This window comes from Diplotaxodon limnothrissa, linkage group LG6, assembly GCF_057381915.1.
Source record: "Diplotaxodon limnothrissa isolate DT_005_m linkage group LG6, D_limnothrissa_male_GT1.1, whole genome shotgun sequence".
Classification (NCBI taxonomy): Eukaryota; Metazoa; Chordata; class Actinopteri; order Cichliformes; family Cichlidae; genus Diplotaxodon; species Diplotaxodon limnothrissa.
The window spans coordinates 40,650,678-40,669,224 of NC_140601.1; the positions used below are offsets into that span (position 1 = coordinate 40,650,678).

At 41.8% G+C, this 18,547-nt stretch overlaps 1 protein-coding gene across 1 annotated transcript; it reads left to right on the forward strand.

Annotated features, from left to right (window-relative positions):
• Positions 1 to 2,515: 2,515 nt before the first annotated feature.
• Positions 2,516 to 17,813, forward strand: LOC146631230 (integrin alpha-L-like). Its single transcript, XM_085356656.1, has 9 exons — positions 2,516 to 2,519; positions 3,227 to 3,366; positions 3,571 to 3,717; positions 3,830 to 4,027; positions 9,002 to 9,126; positions 9,215 to 9,354; positions 9,452 to 9,582; positions 16,644 to 16,760; positions 16,946 to 17,813. The coding sequence occupies exons 1-9, from the start codon at positions 2,516 to 2,518 to the stop codon at positions 16,955 to 16,957; spliced, it is 1,014 nt and encodes a 337-aa protein (XP_085212782.1). The 3' UTR covers positions 16,958 to 17,813.
• The last annotated feature ends 734 nt before the right edge of the window (positions 17,814 to 18,547 follow it).

The following is an 18,547-nucleotide window of genomic DNA, read 5'->3' on the forward strand; positions in this document are numbered from 1 at the left end:
ATATGTCAATAATTAATTAATTAAATGTGTCAATAATTAATTAAAACGTGAAATACATAAATAATTAATTAAATGTGTCAATAATTAATTAATTACATATATCATAACTATTTGTTTAATTAATTAATTCCAATTTTAATTAATTATTGCCACATTTAATTAATTATTTAATGGTGTATTTAATTAATTCATTATGGCAGTCCTGGCGTTCCATACTTATGGAGCTCCACAGTTCTTTTCCTGGTGTTTTGTTGACATCTCTTGATTTTCCCATTTCAAAAAAAACAGGCTCTGTGTTTTGCCTTATATGCATCCACAGCTGTGCCACCAGTTTACTCACATGGACTCTACTAACCTATCAGAAGCTTCTTCAGCTCAGAATGGAATCGTCTGGAGTTTCTTACTAATTAACAATAAACTTAATGTATATGTACTCCTAAATTTGATCAAAGTGATAAAAAATAGACAGCTCTGTCTCTCTTTATTCTGACATTTAACTAATTCAAAAGATATTTCAATATTTATCTAAAACAAAAGTTTACTCTAAATTGATGTTGTACAGTAAAAATGTTTTATGTTTTCTCCCTAAAGTGTATGTAAATATCTGGTTACAAATGTGAATATCCTGCTGTGTACTGAAATCCCTCTTGTTTTGCATAGAAATATACTGAACAACATACAAAGCATAATATATAAAATAACATTTACCTGAGTTTTTTCTTTGAAAGAAGCCTCTAATGTCCATTCTTATATTTCAGTACATAACTGAAACCGATTTAGTCGGGGAGGGTAAGAACTGAAAATATGAAATAAACACACGTAAGCTAAGACTCTAAAAAAATAGCATTTGTTCGGCTTTTCATTTCGCCATTTGTTGATTCACTTGAAGAGCGAGTAACGTAATATTGGTCAAGTGATCAGTTTGATATCAATCTTTCGTGATGCACCGTCATATTTACATTATTTGTACGGTATGAATGATTTTCTTTGGTAACTGGTCAAACTTAAGCTCTCCTTAGTATGGCTGGCTCCGTTTCTCCAACAGCGCACACAGGCAGCAGCTGCCCCGCCCCCTCGCTCAGTCACTTAGTGCCTGAGCTCGGATCATACCAATATCAGGGGGGATTCACGCACAGTCGTAAATTCCCACAGTGTGCACTATGTGCTTCGAATATTGTGTGTACTTTTTGTTTTATACAGTTGTCAGCCAGGCATCTAACTATGAAAAAATTACACTCCAAAAGACCCCGGGCTTCTGACAAAACAACCCGGGCTTAAGCCCAGTAAGCCACCCCCACGCTCCGCCCCTGTTTCTGATGACTCTGCGGTGGTTGGATGCTTTGTGATTATTCATAAAATATTAACAAAAAGACCTAAAAACTGTGAGAATCTGAATTTTAGCAAACAATATACAATTATTTATACCTATATTTCAACTTTTCCGAGTCAGGAGTCACAAAGTGACGCACAAAGTTAACAACTTCATAACATTTAAACTGTATATTTCTGTCAATACATAATTCAGTCAAAACTGAAGCCATGCACGTGATGTGTAGAAGGATTCCTCTCAAAAATTAATTCAAACTGCGTGGGCCCTCCTCATTTTCTGACTCCTCCTTAGCCTTTATCATTTTCTACCATTCTGTGGAAACGACCAGTAGAAAAGATGAAGTTAGTCTGGCTCATCTGCACAGTGGCTGTTGGTAAGATCTAAACAAATACATTTCTACAAAATCATATCAAAAAAAGAAGCTGAGTGTGGGGAAAGAGTTGTCTTTTCAATGACTGTTTGAAGGCGTAATTCAGCATTTGGAGAAATGTCTTTACTGATTTTCTTTTTAAGAGTTGGATAAAAAGATTGAGAGGAATCTCATGACTGTTTTTTAAGTAGAAAGATCCAGTCAGTGTGCATCTGGCCTGATTTAATGTAAAAGAGAAAACGGCCGACTGTAACTGTGTCAGTTTAAAGTTCAGACCTGTGCACAAACAAAGCTTTTGTGTGGGTGATACATGCTAAAATCAACAACAGAGAGAAATGTTAGGAATACTATGAGCTTTATTCTTTTAACCATCTTATATCATGTTGTGGAAAATGTGTCACACTTTATCCTCCGATCCTCTGGATGCTCAAATTAGAACACAGTATTTGTAGTATGTTTTTGTCACAAGCTTCTTTGTATGTAGACAAAAGTTCGTAAGAAGCCAATACACTTAATCAGATGTGTATTGTGTATCAGGACCCCCTCTCACCACATCGTCCCAATTTTGATTTACGGCCTCAGTCGAACCGTTTCTGTAACTTTCTAAAACCGATGATCTCAAATTCAGTGTGTTACCATTGCCAACCAAACGTTTTACACAAGATGAAATCATGATATTTTTTTTTTATGACGTGCTGCAGCCACCTCCGTATGTCTGGCTTTCAACATTGATATGACAGCCACCCGCATCTTTACTACAGAACAAAAAGATTTCTTCCAAAACAAGGTGCTTCAGTTACTGTCTGACAAGAACAATGGGTGAGTATCAAAGCTAATCTAAAGATGCAAAGTATCAAAATATTAAATCATATTTGCATCATTAATGTGGTGTACAGCTTTTCTGTGCAAATCAGTGCATGTTTTTTGTTGTCTTATTTCTGTCTGATCAGATCTCACTAAGGCACAATAGAACTTTTTATTTAATGTTTCTCATAGAGGATGGGGACAGGAAATGGACTGGAAAGAAAGTAGGGGAAAAATTTAGCTGGGATTTGATGATCAGAGCACGTTTGATGTCCCAAAAGTGCAAAGATAAAATGAAAGGTCATGTAACTCTAGTTGCTGTCTTAAACTTGGGTAAAAGTAAAGATTACCTTTGTCCTGATCGAGGGAAAAATAAATAACGCCCACACAGCATATTTACTTTCATTGACCCCAAGAGTATTCGTGGTTGTTGTCAATGTGGTCCAGGGGCGTTTTCAGAGACGGTGCCCGTGTTGTTGCTACTGTCCAAGTAATTGAATTCAAATTCAACTGAAAGGTTAAAGTGACATACAGTGGCTTGCAAAAGTATTCGACCCCTTTGAACTTTTCCACATTTTGTCACATTACAGCCACAAACATGAATCAATTTTATTGGAATTCCAGGTGAAAGACCAACACAAAGTGGTGCACACGTGAGAAGTGGAACGAAAATCATACATGATTCCAAACATTTTTTACAGATAAATAAATAAATGTTGCAGGAAATTCCATTTCCATCGGAAAGAAAAACGGTGTTCCTTTGTATTTCGTGGGTTTACCAGAGTTTGAGCAAACAGGACAGATCGTTTTCAGACACCACTGCATACACTGGACAGAAGTGCAGAAAATTCGTGGAGAACAGGTTGGTAACTGGAAATATCATGATTTTTAAAAATATTCAGATTTGAGCTAAAGCATGGAAATATTTGTGCCAAAACTTTTGTAAAAGTTTGGATTTTGTGTCATATTAAGAGGACAGCTCTTAATAACTGTACTACTTTGAAGCTGTGTCTTTGGGTTTGGTTTTGACTTTCTAAATCATCCTTTACACTCAAAACATTTTTAGATTGGTTCCTACTTCGGTGCTGAGCTGTGCTCATTAGATGTTGATTCAGATGGGAGCACTGACTTCCTGCTGGTAGGAGCTCCACAGTTTCATCTGCCTCAGGTGAAGAAAGAAGGCCGGGTCTACATCTACTCTGTGAGTGATGAGGTGAGCTATAATAAAAACTAAGATCCAGTGTGACACTGTGTGAGCTTTAAAGCTGATAAAATACATGCATGTGTTTTCATAGTCCATTATTAACATCCTCGTTTCCTATTAGACTGTACTGGAAAGTAACCAGGATGTGACGGGACCATCTATGGGTAGATTTGGCACCACCATATCCAGTCTTCCAGACCTGAATGGAGATGGACTCCGAGACGTAGCTGTCGGAGCTCCGCTTGAGGATGATAAGAGCGGGGCTGTGTATATCTACCATGGCAACAGGCAGAGAGGGATAGTCAGCACTTTCAGCCAGGTGACACCGACAATACTACTGTGCAAAGGTCTTGAGCCACATGTCATGTCTTTATATTCTGCTTTTAAAATGCTAAGTAGGTGTAGTGATTTCTTGCAAACATGTGCAAAATACATGGAAATACGATATAAGAGGCAAAAATAGAGTTTGTACAGTTATAACAAGCTTTGGACTGCCTCTATTCTTTTACACAGCCCGAACTCTCTTAGGCAGGTCATTTCTTTCTTGCAATTGGTAGTCTTCAGGATTAGTTCCTTAAAGGACATTCAAAGCTTCTCTTTGGATGTTGGCTGCCTTTTGTTCTCTATAAAGATGATCCCACACTGCTTCAGTAATGTTGAGGTCCAGGCTCTGGGGAAACCAGTTGATGACTGTTAGTGTTCCACTGTGTGCTTTTCTATAAAGGTATACTTTTACTGTGTTGGCAGCGTGTTTGAGATCATTGTGATGCTAAAAAAAAAAAAAAGAAAAAAAAAAAAAAAAAGGTAGCCATCGGCAATCAGGCGCTTTCCAGGTGGATCAAAATCTGACTGTACTCTTCCGTGTTCATAATTCTGTAAATTGTGACAAATCGTGAACCCGACTGGCCATTTAACGACAGCCCCGAACCATAACAGAGCCTCCACTGTGTTAGTTCAAAAGAAATCTTTCTGTCCAACTCTGTTATCTTTGACATTTTTGAAGATTCCACTGAAAATATTGTGTGGAATTTCCTGCAACTCTAAAAAAAAAAAAAAAAAAAAAAAAATCAAACGACACGTGTCAAAAGAAATTGAATTAGAAGAACAATTTAGATAATTTCAGTCTTTGAGTTTTGTTTATGCTTTAATGATTCACAGGTCAGTGTTTGTCACGGCTGGCGGAGTGAGCCGTGTGGAGTGGAGGAAAAGGAGGACCCAAAATGCAGCAAACTGATGATACGAGTGAAGTTTATTTACACGGTGGCAGTGGCAAAAACAGGCAATGAAGCATGAGTAATGACAAACCTAAACTGGGAGAAACTAAAGAGCAAACCTGAAATCTTACAAAACGGAGAGCGGAGCAGAGAGACGCAGACCAAGGACCAGGATACCAAGAAACACAGACGAGCCGACAACGAACACAGACCGACACCCACTATACACACACACACACACACACACACACACACACACAGGAGGGAAGAACAGCTGATCTGAATACACATGATGACTGGAGGACACAAGCTGAACACAATGACAACAGACACAGACTTTCAGAACAAAACAGGAAATCTAGAACCCGAACCGGACACAAGGGGGGAGGACACAGAATAACTAGAACAGAGGGAAATAATCACAAAACACAAAACGCTGGGTCAACGACCCAGGACCATGACAGTACCCCCCCTCCAAGGGCTGGCTCCAGACAGCCCAAAACAAAAACAGACGACCAACCCAGGGCGGGCGGCGGGGGCCCAGGACGGAGGGACCAACACAAGCTCCAGCGAACCGGGAGAATTGTCCAAAACAAAAACACACATGCTGGAGCACGAGAACAAAACACAGTTCAGGAGGCCGGCCCGGAGGCTGACAACTCAGAAGTCCAGGACAGTTCATCTTCTGAGGCCGGCCACGTCGGCGACGTAGATCCATAAGCCGACCGAGCGGAAGGCAGCGGTGGCGGAGTGGAGGCAGTTCAGGGGGCCGACCGTGCACACGGCAGCGGCGGCGACGGGGAAACCGTTCAGGCGGCCGACCGTGCGGACAGCAACGGCGACGATGACACAAGTCTGGAGGCCGACCGCGCGGAAGGCAGCGGCGGCGTCTAGGAGGTCGTCCATATTGACGATGACGCTCCACCAGCGGCCTGGTAGATGACCGCCGATGTCGAGGCGGCAGTTCGGGACCCGAAGGTGGCGTGGCCGTCGCAGCACCAGACGAGACCGAAGCGGAGGCCGGACCAGACGAGGCCGAAGCTGAAGCAGAGGCCGGACCAGGCGAGGCAGATGACGAGGCTGAAGCAGAGGCCGGACCAGGCGAGGCAGATGACGAGGCTGAAGCAGAGGCCGGACCAGGCGAGGCAGATGACGAGGCTGAAGCAGAGGCCGGACCAGGCGAGGCAGATGACGAGGCTGAAGCAGAGGCCGGACCAGGCGAGGCAGATGACGAGGCTGAAGCAGAGGCCGGACCAGGCGAGGCAGATGACGAGGCTGAAGCAGAGGCCGGACCAGGCGAGGCAGATGACGAGGCTGAAGCAGAGGCCGGACCAGGCGAGGCAGATGACGAGGCTGAAGCAGAGGCCGGACCCGGCGAGGCAGATGACGAGGCTGAAGCAGAGGCCGGACCCGGCGAGGCAGATGATGAGGCTGAAGCAGAGGCCGGACCCGGCGAGGCAGATGACGAGGCTGCAGCCGGGCCAGGCGAGGCAGATGACGAGGCTGCACCGGGCGAGGATGAAGGCTCGGAGGCTGCAGCTGGCGAGGATGATGAGGCTGCAGTTGGCAGCTGGACGGGCTCCTCGGGCCCCCCAGCTGACGAGTCTTGAGGCTGGACGGGCTCCTCGGGCCCCCCAGCTGACGAGTCTTGAGGCTGGACGGGCTCCTCGGGCCCCCCAGCTGACGAGACAGGAGGCTGGCTAGGTTCTCCTGAACCTCCAGCCGATGAGTCTTGAGGCTGGACGGGCTCCTCGGGCCATCCAGCTGGCGAGACAGGAAGCTGGGCGGGCTCCTCGGGCCCCCCAGCTGACGAGGCAGGAGGCTGGACGGGCTCCTCGGGCCCCCCAGCTGACGAGGCAGGAGGCTGGACGGGCTCCTCGGGCCCCCCAGCAGGCGAAGCAGGAGGCTGGACGGGCTCCTCGGGCCCCCCAGCGAAAACAGTCTCTGGACCAGTGGGCACCGGGGCCCCTGGAACACACAGGTCAGAACCAGTAGGCGCACGGGCCTCTGGCAGGCACAGTTCAGAACCAGCAGGCGCACGGGCCTCTGGCAAACACAAAGCAGACTGCAGCTGCACAGAGCATCGACTCAGCTCAGGCAGCGACAGCCGGATACAGTCCTCAGCTGGCTTCTTAATCTCCAGGGGTCCAGAGTCGGCCGGGGGCTGGGACCCAGCCTCTGGGGAGGCCCTGGAGTGTGTCACAGTCTCTGGGCTGGCCAGCTTTTGAGGACTGATTACAATATTATGTGGTGTGTCTCTCTGCTTGACATGAACAGGTGAAAAATAGTTCTTTCCGGGTTGGATGGACTTAACTTGTTGTGCAGGAGGAGTTGGTGACAACGATGGCTGAATAGGTGATAATAAGGCGGATGAGTCTCTTGTCAACTGAGCTATTGACTGAGCTATGGATTGTAACCAAGTGTCTAATAGGTCTGGCTGTGACTGTAATGGGGGTGACGGTTGAGTGGCTAACTGAGCTAGTGGCTGCTGGGCAGCTAACTGAGCTACCGGCAGGGCAGCCGACTCAAAAAACACAGCCCCGGAATAAACAGACACACAGTCCAAAACAGAAAAAGGGTCCTTTTCACTCACCACAGCTGGCAGTTCCAAAGTCCTAGTCTTCGGCTGTGGGGTGATGCGCCGACGGCGCGATCGTCGCTTCCTCCCGGGCAAAACCTCCGGCGGGCCGGGCAAAACCTCCGGCGGGCCGGTTCGTTGAGTATGAAGTCCTGTGCGAGCGGGTGAAGAGAGTCCAGCAGCCAGGAGTGAGCAGAGATGAGCTGCTGTAGCCTGGCTTCTACAGCGCGGAGACACTCTTCCCCCTCATGCTCGAGCCATAGGTTAACCAACCTGGAAACAGAGTCAATTAGTTCCTTCCGAAGCTCCTCGGGAGGTGCGGATGCCGCTGGGTCCATGTTTGGTCGGCTCGTACTGTCACGGCTGGCGGAGTGAGCCGTGTGGAGTGGAGGAAAAGGAGGACCCAAAATGCAGCAAACTGATGATACGAGTGAAGTTTATTTACACGGTGGCAGTGGCAAAAACAGGCAATGAAGCATGAGTAATGACAAACCTAAACTGGGAGAAACTAAAGAGCAAACCTGAAATCTTACAAAACGGAGAGCGGAGCAGAGAGACGCAGACCAAGGACCAGGATACCAAGAAACACAGACGAGCCGACAACGAACACAGACCGACACCCACTATATATACACACACACACACACACACACAAGGTAATCGGGTAATCGCACACAGGAGGGAAGAACAGCTGATCTGAATACACATGATGACTGGAGGACACAAGCTGAACACAATGACAACAGACACAGACTTTCAGAACAAAACAGGAAATCTAGAACCCGAACCGGACACAAGGGGGGAGGACACAGAATAACTAGAACAGAGGGAAATAATCACAAAACACAAAACGCTGGGTCAACGACCCAGGACCATGACAGTGTTAGGTGGTTTTAAAAATGAAAAAAATGATCAGGTACAAGAACTGGACCGAAAATGAATTAAAAATGTTTTTTTTTTAAAAAAAGCCTTTAAAAGACCTTTATTACTTACGTTATTATCAAAGATTCAGGAGGAAAATTATTTCTATAACCTTCAAATCTTATAAACCATCAGAAAACTGAGGCACAAATGATGGATCTGCACAACACTGTTGCCCCTCCATGCTTGCCTCTTGATTGTTTTAGTAATGCTGTAATATAACTTCAAAGATATGACAACCTGCCCAAAGAACTTTGTGTCCAACACTAGTTCAAATGGTGGGTTTAGAACATGTAGAATCTCTGTTTCTCTGTCAGACTCCACAACCTGCCAGCCTAAATGTATTCAAGTCAAAATATTGTAGAATAACGACTGAACGACGTGCAGAGCCTTTTCTCTTTTTTGTCTGTGCTTATGGAGTTGTGTTCGTACACTCTCAAAACCCTCTGTGCATTTGCATTGAAGTTTAATTATCTGCAGCATGATAATATTATCAGACTTACACTTATGAGAGCACACAGACATGTAATGTCATCTGAAAGAGGTATTTAGACTCGGCTCTAATATCTTCTTATTTCAGAGAATCATGGGAAAAAATATCGACCATGGGCTGAAGTTCTTTGGAAGGGCCATCTTTGGGGACCTCGGGGAGGATGGACTCCCGGGTGTTGTGGTTGAATCACGTGGTGCAGCTGTTGTATTCAGGTGAATATTATATGAACACTGCACCTATAAAAGAAGCTAAGCGACAGAAGAAGCGACAATCTATTTAAGTTCATTCGCTTCCTTTCAGATCCAAGCCGGTCTTCAACGTCTTGGCTCGTCTGTCTTTTCACCCTGAGAACCTTGACGCCCTGAGTCCAGATAAAAATGTAGCTTTGGTTAAAATAACGGCATGCTTTGAAAAGGTCGAAGCAACAAAGAGCAAAGCAGGTAAGTTTGTCGTGATGAGCGGACAAATGTGGAACATTTAAACTGTTTTTTAAAAATCCAGATTAATGTGTATTTATTTAATGTGACTTTTTTTCAGGGCCAGTGAGCTCAGCATTGAACATCACATACACACTTAATGTGACGAGTCAAGCAAGTCAAAGTATGTTCAGTCAGACCCTGAAGCTGAGAGATGAAAACACCTGCGTCAGCTACTCCATCAACAGAGCAGTAAGAATGCTGAACATCATCTGTTTATTTATTCACTCTCTGATGACTTTAACACATCGTTCAATCACCACTTTTCCTTAAAGCGCCAGTTTTGTGAGCTGTTTTAAGCCATAGCACGCACTATGGACATGTCACATAAGATTCTGAATTTAGCCGAGCCTCAAAGGGCTTGGTGCCATATAAAAGACATTTTACATGATTATTTTACACTTTACATTTACCTGACTGACTGCCCCTCGCAAGCTTGGGGTTTAAACCATTGAGAAAAGGTGGGCGGGGATTTGTCTACAAGTCCTTTTCTTTTTCCACGCCCTTTAGGGTTTGCCACAGGAAATCATTTGACTGCAAGCTTTGGACATGCTTAATTAAAGGCATTATATATCGCCCTTAATATCAATAATCAGGTTTATTTATATTGTACCAAATCACAATCACCTCAATAAAGATCCTACAGAAAACACCAGCAATCATGCAGCTTCCTATGAGTTGGCACTCTGCAGCAGTGGAAAGCAACACTTCCCTTTCAACAGGAACAAACCTCAGGCACAACCAGTGGAGGGACAGCCATAGATCTCCTGTTACTGGTTGGGGGTGAGGGGAGGGAGACAGGACAAGCTGTGGAAAACAGACAGAGATTAATAATAACTAATGATTAAATGCAGAGTGCTGAAGAATGAAGAGGTGCTTGCGGAACAAAATCCCAGCAGCATAGTCCTAATGCAGCGTAACTAAGGGAGGATTCAGGGTCACCTGATCCAACCGTAACTATAAGCTAGGGGCAGGCAGACCCTGATCCTGTATCCAGAGACCAAAACACCACAGACAACAGCAGGATAATGTCGTCTTTTTAATTTAATTTAATTTAATTTAATTTTTAAAAAATCAAACAAATGGGTATTAAAATGGGTAAATCTGCTCATTTAGCAGCAGTGTGTGTGAAATGTTAGGTGGATAAGATGAGGCGATTTGTAGCTACATTAAAAAAATGAAATAAAAAAAAATCCCAATGAATCTACCTGAATGATGCAAACGGAAGTGAAAAACTCATTTTCATCAGTATTAATGCTTAGTTTTTAAGGGTTACTCTAAGCAGTGGCAGTCCTAGCCAGGTGGCGGAGGGCTTTCACCTCAGAATCTCATCTCTGCTTTTCGCGGATGATGTGGTTCTGTTGGCTTCATCGGGTGAGGGCCTCCAGCTTGCGCTGGAACAGTTTGCAGCTGAGTGTGAAGCAGCGGGAATGAGGATCAGCACCTCCAAATCTGAGGCCATGGTTCTCAGCCACAAAAGGGTGGAGTGCCCACTCCGGGTCGGGGATGAGTTCCTGCCCCAAGTGGAGGAGTTCAAGTATCTCGGGGTCTTGTTCGCGAGTGATGGGAGAAGGGAGCCGGAGATCGACAGACGGATTGGTGCTGCGGCTGCAGTGATGCGGACGCTGCACCGGTCCGTCGTGGTGAAAAGAGAGCTGAGTGTAAAAGCGAAGCTCTCAGTTTACCGGTCGATCTACGTCCCTACCCTCACCTATGGCCACGAGCTGTGGGTAGTGACCGAAAGAACAAGATCTCGGATACAAGCGGCGGAAATGAGCTTCCTCCGAAGGGTGGCTGGCCTCTCCCTTAGAGATAGGGTGAGAAGTTCGGCCATCCGGGAGGGGCTCAGAGTAGAGCCGCTGCTGCTCCACATCGAAAGGAGCCAGCTGAGGTGGTTCGGACATCTGACAAGGATGCCTCCTGGGTGAGGTGTTCCAGGCATGTCCCACCGGGAGGAGGCCCCGGGGCAGACCCAGGACACGCTGGAGCGATTATATCTCTTGGCTGGCCTGGGAACGCCTTGGTGTTCCCCCGGATAAGCTACTTGTGTCAAGCCAGCCTCCAATTCGAGACTTGCAGTCAAGCCAGCCTCCAGTTTGTTTTACGTTCCCTGTGTATTCAAAGTATTACGGGAATGGATGTGGAAACCGGATTTCAAAATAAAAGCCAACTTCGAGTGAATTAACAGATATGTTAAGAACATAATAACATATAATTTAGTTTTGTTTTTTTTGTTTTTTTACAAACTCTAATGTTAGATCTATATGACACAGCCTTGTACCCTAATTGTGCCCTGTCACTATCAAGGCCATCTTATTTTGGATTTCAAAGTAAAAGCCCTGTGAATCTTCATTTTTGAACTACTCTTTCAATGACTTAATAATGCTCTTAAAAGCAAAAGTCGTATTTCCAAATACTATTTGAACTTTATATCAACACTTTCCAACCACAGTCTTTTTCACAGTGATACCATATCAATATCAAGTCAGTCTGATTTTGCCTTTCATAGTAATGGCCCTTTGAAATTGCCGATATTTGACTTAATCTTCTAACGATTCAAAATGCTCTAAAATGAAAAATTCTTGTTTCCACAGGGTAAGTCCACTTTAGATCAACAGTATACAGACCCACAGTGATACCATATCAATATCAAGTCATTCTGATTATGCCTTCCAAAATAAATGCCCTTTCAAATTGAGCATATACGACCTACTTTTTTAACGATTTCAAAATGTTCTTAAACAGAATTTTGCGGTTTCCACAGGATAATTTCACTTTAGGTCAACAGTATACAACCTCACGATGTTACCATATCAATATCAAGTCATTCTGATTTTGCTTTCAAAAATAAAAGCTTTTTCAAACTGCCCATATCTGACTTGCTCCTGGAACAATTTCAAAATGCTCTAAAATGGCAAATTCCTGTTTCCACAGGCTAATTCCACTCCAGATCAACAGTATACAGCCCCACAGTGATACCATATCAATATCAAGTCATTCTGATTTTGCCTTCCAAAGTAAAAGCCTTTTCAAATTGTCCATAATTGACCTACCTTTCAGTGATTTCAAAATGCTCTAAAATGGAAAATTCCTGTTTCCACAGGGTAATTCCACCTTAGATCAACAGTATACAGCCCCACAGTGATACCATATCAATATCAAGTCATTCTGATTATGCCTTCCAAAATAAAAGACTTTTTAAATTGTCCATAATTGACCTAACTTTCAGTGATTTCAAAATGCTCTAAAATGGAAATTTCCTGTTTCCACAGGGTAATTCCACTCCAGATCAACAGTATACAGCCCCACAGTGATACCATATTAATATCAAGTCATTCTGATGATGCCTTCCAAAATAATGGCCTGTTGAAAATGCCCATAATTTACCTAACTTTCAGTGATTTCAGAATGCTCTAAAAAGGAAGATTTCAGTTTCCACAGGGTAATTCCACTTTAGATCAACAGTATACAACCTCACAATGTTACCATGTCAATTTCAAGTCAGTCTGATTTTGCTTTTCAAAATAAAAGCTTTTTCAATTTGCCCATATATGACTTACTCTTGGAGCGAATTCAAAATGCTCTAAGATGGAAAATTGCTGTTTCCACAGCATAATTCCACTTTAGATCAATAGTATCCAACCCCACAGTGATACCATATCAATATCAAATCAGTCTGATGTTGCCTTCCAAAATAAAAGACTTTTCAAATTGCCGATATATGACCTACTCTTTTAAAGAATTCAGAACGCTCTAAAAATGAAAATTGCTCTTTCCACAGGATGAATCCATGTTAGATCAAAAGTGTACAACCACACCATGGTACTATGTCAATTTCAAGTCATTCTGATTTTGCCTTCCAAAATAATGGCCTGTTGAAAATGCCCATAACTTACCTAACTTTCAGTGATTTCAGAATGCTCTAAAAAGGAAATTTTCTGTTTCCACAGAATAATTTCACTTTAAATCAACAGTATACAACCTCACGATGTTACCATGTCAATTTCAAGTCATTCTGATTTTGCTTTCCAAAATAAAAGCCTTTTCAAATTGCCCATATACGACCTACTCTTTTAACGATTTCAAAATGCTCTTAAATGAAAAATTCATGTTTCAACAGGAGAATTCCACTTTAGATCAACAGTATACAACCCCACAGAGATACGATGTTAAGATCAAGTTACTCTGATTTTGCCTTCCAAAATAAAAGTATTTTCAAATTGCCCGTAGACGACCTACTCTTTTAACGATTTCAAAATGCTCTTAAATTGAAAGATGCTGTTTCCACAGGATAATTCCACTTTAGATCAACAGTATCCAACCCGACAGTAAAACCATGTAAATTTCATGTTGGTCTGATTTCGCCTTTCAAATTAATGGCCCGTCGAATTTGTCCATATGTGATATACTCTTTGCAAGAGTAAAAACTTGTACCTCTTGTGCATAAGGTTCTTTTTGGGGGGGGTTGTTGCCGATGCCCATGATGCCACCCCCCACCATGATGCCGTCCTGGGCAACCGCCCATGTCGCCCGTATCAAAAACCGCTACTGACTCTAAGACTTATCAAATAACAGTGCTTGAGTTTGTTACCATCGTAGTATTTTTAGGCTTTGAAATACCGCGGTAAAGTGAGCCATCATTTGTGAGCCGCGGTCAAGCCAGCCGCCTCCTATCCGCCGCATAAATTTCCTTGCGCTTTTACACCAGTCTTTACGGTAGCGCCTTTTCCTTTATATCCCACACGCGCGCACACAAATTACAATGGAACAGCCCAATACAGTCAATACAATTATGGAAATTTCAGAAATTCATTAAAAATCATCCTGAGTAGTTGAGGTCCAACTTTCAACAGATTCCTTCTCTGGGACACCTACTGTACCTGTGTGCCAAGTTTCAGCCAGATTCACTGTAATATTCCTCAGAAATTAATGGAAACTTCTATTCAACCTAATACAGTCAATACAATAGGATTATGTCAATTTTCAAAAATTCATTAAAAATCATCCTGAGTAGTTGAGGTCCAACTTTCAACACATCCCTCCTCTGGGACACCTACTGTACCTGTGTGCCAAGTTCCATCCAGATTTACTGTAAAATTCCTCAGAAAATAAAGGAAACTTATATTCAATCTACTACAGCCAATACACTACAATTATGTCAATTTTCAAAAATTGATTAAAAATCATCCTGAGTAGTTGAGGTCCAACAACAACATAGACATCTATATTTGCTCAGAAACTCTACTTCATTGATAAGATGAATCCACTACAAATAGTCTTCTGAAAAAATATTTTTCAATTTGTTTCAATTTTTAAAAATATGTTCTTAAAGATTACCGCAAGGTTTAGAATGGAATATGTTTTACTTACTATACAGCGGGTGAGATGATGTAATTTAAAAGCAGACTAAAAAGCAGGACATAGAGGACAACAAAACTGTGATGAACTAAAAGAGAGCCCTTTATTGTGGCTGATGGAAGAAACTTGAACATACAACAAGGCAAAAGCAATAGGTTACAATAACTGTAATTAATCCTGAAATGGGCGAGACTAAAATACGACTGTTATTAATATTACTGTGACTATGTCAACACTACTACAGACCTGAACATGATGGCGACCAGCAGTATGAGATAAAATATTAAGGGGTACACCCAAGACTTGAACATGAGAAAGGAAAACAGACTCTTAAAACAGGAAACATGACGAATGTATACCTCACATTAACAAACAAGGGCGATTGGAATGAATTGTAATGGTAGGTGACACGAAACGATCTATTTAAACAAAGCAGTAAAGAATGAGCAACTATGAGCTGTCAGGGAGAATTAGAAGAACGTAACAAAGTATCGCCAAATTAAAAGTACTAACTAATAACAGCAAAAACAAGAATTACATACATTGATCAATAGTAATCTTAATCAACAAATACCAAAACTAATGCAAAAAGGGTTGGGTCACAAACCCAAACTGCGAGAATCACATTATTTTCTAAACTTAGTGTAATTTTTTAGAAAAGGTATTAAAATGAAAAAGAATGCAATACAAAATCTAAACGAACAAGCTCTATTTACATTTCTGAAATACATAACCTACATATGTACAGAAAAATCAGAATCGGAGAAGCTTTATTAATTTGACGGTGAAATTGAATAAAAGTTTCCTGTAATTTCTGTGGAATATTACAGTGAATCTGGCTGAAACTTGGCACACAGGTACAGTAGGTGTCCCGGAGAAGGAATCTGTTGAAAGTTGGACCTCAACTACTATGGATGATTTTTAATGAATTTTTGAAAATTGACATAATTCTATTGTATTGACTGTATTAGATTGAATAAAAGTTTCCTGTAATTTCTGAGGAATATTACAGTGAATCTGGATGGAACTTGGCACACAGGTACAGTAGGTGTCCTAGAGGAGGGATGTGTTGAAAGTTGGACCTCAACTACTCAGGATGATTTTTAATGAATTTTTGAAAATTTCCATAATTGTAGTGTATTGGCTGTATTGAATTGTATATAAATGTCCTTTAATTTCTGAGGAATATTACAGTGAATCTGGATGGAACTTGGCACACAGGTACAGTAGGTGTCCCAGAGAAGGAATCTGTTGAAAGTTGGACCTCAACTACTCAGGATGATTTTTAATGAATTTTTGAATATTGACATAATTCTATTGTACTGACTGTATTAGATTGAATAAATGTTTCCATTAATTTCTGAGGAATATTACAGTGAATCTGGATGGAACTTGGCACACAGGTACAGTAGGTGTCCCAGAGGAGGGATGTGTTGAAAGTTGGACCTCAACTATTCAGGATGATTTTTAATGAATTTTTGAAATAAACATAATTGTAGTGTATTGACTGTATTGCACTGAATATGAGTTTACTGTGATTTCTGAGTAATATTACAGTAAATCTGGGTAAAACCTGGCCCAGAGGTAAAGTAGGTGTCCGAGAAGAGGATTGTGTTGAAAGCTTGGCATCAACTTTTAAGAATGATTTTTAATGAATTTTTGAATATGCAACCAGACTGTCACGATGGCTGTATTGAGCTGTTCCATTGTAATTTGTGTGTCTAGGCTTTCAATCAGGATATAAAGCGAAAAGGCGCTACCGTAAAGACTGGTGTAAAAGCGCAAGGAAATTTATGCGGCGGATAGGAGGCGGCTGGCTTGACCGCGGCTCACAAATGACGGCTCACTTTACCGCGGTTTTGAAACGATGATGACAACGACTTTGTTTCTTACAGAACTATGTGGATGACACATCAACACCTCTCAGGATCAGACTTAACTTCCTTCAACCTGACAGCGAGAGCGCGAGCGCCGTCCTGAGCGTGGACTCTGAAAGAGAGGCTGCCCTTGAGGTAAGTTCAGTCGCCCGTACAGTCTGTATTTACATGCTTATTGTATACAACCAAAGATACAGCTATAGTCATGTCCTATTATATTTACCAAGAGTATTTAGTAGGATTTAATATGAGGTTTGAAGCTTTTTTCTGACCTGCGGTTTAAGTTTGACCTGTTTTGTTTTTTCTTTTACTTTTTACAGATTCCCATTTAAAAATAATGCAGAAGAAGAAGTGAGAGCTGAACTGTTCAAGAACGTATTTCTGATTTTTAGCAAGTAAAAAACATGTTATTATCATGGAGTAATTAAAAGACTTATTGATGAAAACAATGAGAAATAACTTTGTCTTTAAATGTAAAACTTTTCAATTCGTTCTTTCCTAATTTTTAGTTATTTAATTTAGATTCAGTTTTGTTTTATTTACACCCCACATAATCACAGCAACAGTCACCTAAAGCCCATAAAGACTCTGCACAAAATAGAGATGAATGCAGAGAAAACCCCAACAATAAAAACTACCCCCCATTAACAAGCACATGGCAACAGTTGGAAGGAAAAGCTCTCCTTCAACAGGAAGAAGCCTCCAGCATAACCAGGCTCAGGGAGGGGCAGCCAGCTGCTGTGACCAGCTGTGGGTGAGGGAAGGAGGGAAGGACAAAAGACGTGCTGTGGAAGAGAGCCGGAGATTAATAATGACTCATAATTAAAAGCTGAGAGGTGTGTAAACACACAGAGAGTGAGGAAGAAACATCATGAGAAGCTATCAGCAGCCTGGGCCTTCAGTTAACCAGAATCTATCGTTGTTTCACAGAGACACTCTGCTGATGTGTTTAAACGTTTGTCTTGTCAAATGCAAAAACAATAAAATAAAACATATCAAAGCCTGTCACATCACACAGCACTGTCACTAAGCTCCTGGCCCGTTTCTATGCATTAAAATTACTGCCATCTTGTGGCCACAGTCAGCTACTGTCGCTGAAAATCTGAACTCTAAAGCATAAACGTGTCAGTTCCTGCCTCTCAATATAAAAAAAGGAAAAACTGTTTGTGCACTAAATAAAACGTTACACTTACCTTGAGGATTTTTCATTTTGTTTTGTTCGTTCTTATTTTTCCACCCTTATCTTTATCTATCTTATTTCCCATTTACCTTTTTTTACTTCCATCTTGGGAATTTGTTTGTACCTTTTATTTATTCCTTTAAATTTTACCTTTTATAATAATTTTATTCAGACTTGTTTCCCATGTTTGTGTTGTAGAAGCACATGTGGTTGTCTCCTTTGATAATCAGCACCCAGATTTGATCCACCGCCACCCTGGTGTTAGTCATGTTCCTGTTCCACTTGGCTATCTTCAGTACTGGATGACAAGCTGGGTTTAAAGATTAATGAGCTTCATTTTATTTATTTTACCTGCATCGTTAGGATTGAATGAAGAATCCTCCAGAAGGGGAAAAAAATGTCTTCCACCAAGAATACCCATATGAACACGTGTTTTATGTATGTTTTTTCATTTAACTATGCACTTAGTTGCATAGATGTTCATCTCTTTTTTACGCTTCCTGAATCATGACCTGAACTAATGCTGTCAACATTTTATTTGAGAAAAAAACTTTTAAAAAAACTGGCAAATATTCACTGAAAATGGAAACAACAAATGCTAAACATCAGACAATTTGGAATATATGCATAAAGTTTACTTACAGTATCAAAGTAGAAGATTTTACACCTTTACCAAAACGTTTGAGGCACAAATGAGTGTTTGGGGTTATTTAATTAAAATAAACACGTTTTTAATAAAAAA

What these genes read in the sequence shown, in the direction of transcription:
- LOC146631230 (XM_085356656.1), top strand. An exon ending in TAGTCAGCACTTTCAGCCAG is followed by an intron (nt 4,028 to 9,001) that starts GTGACACCGACA and finishes TTCTTATTTCAG; the next exon opens with AGAATCATGGGAAAAAATAT. An exon ending in GGTGCAGCTGTTGTATTCAG is followed by an intron (nt 9,127 to 9,214) that starts GTGAATATTATA and finishes GCTTCCTTTCAG; the next exon opens with ATCCAAGCCGGTCTTCAACG.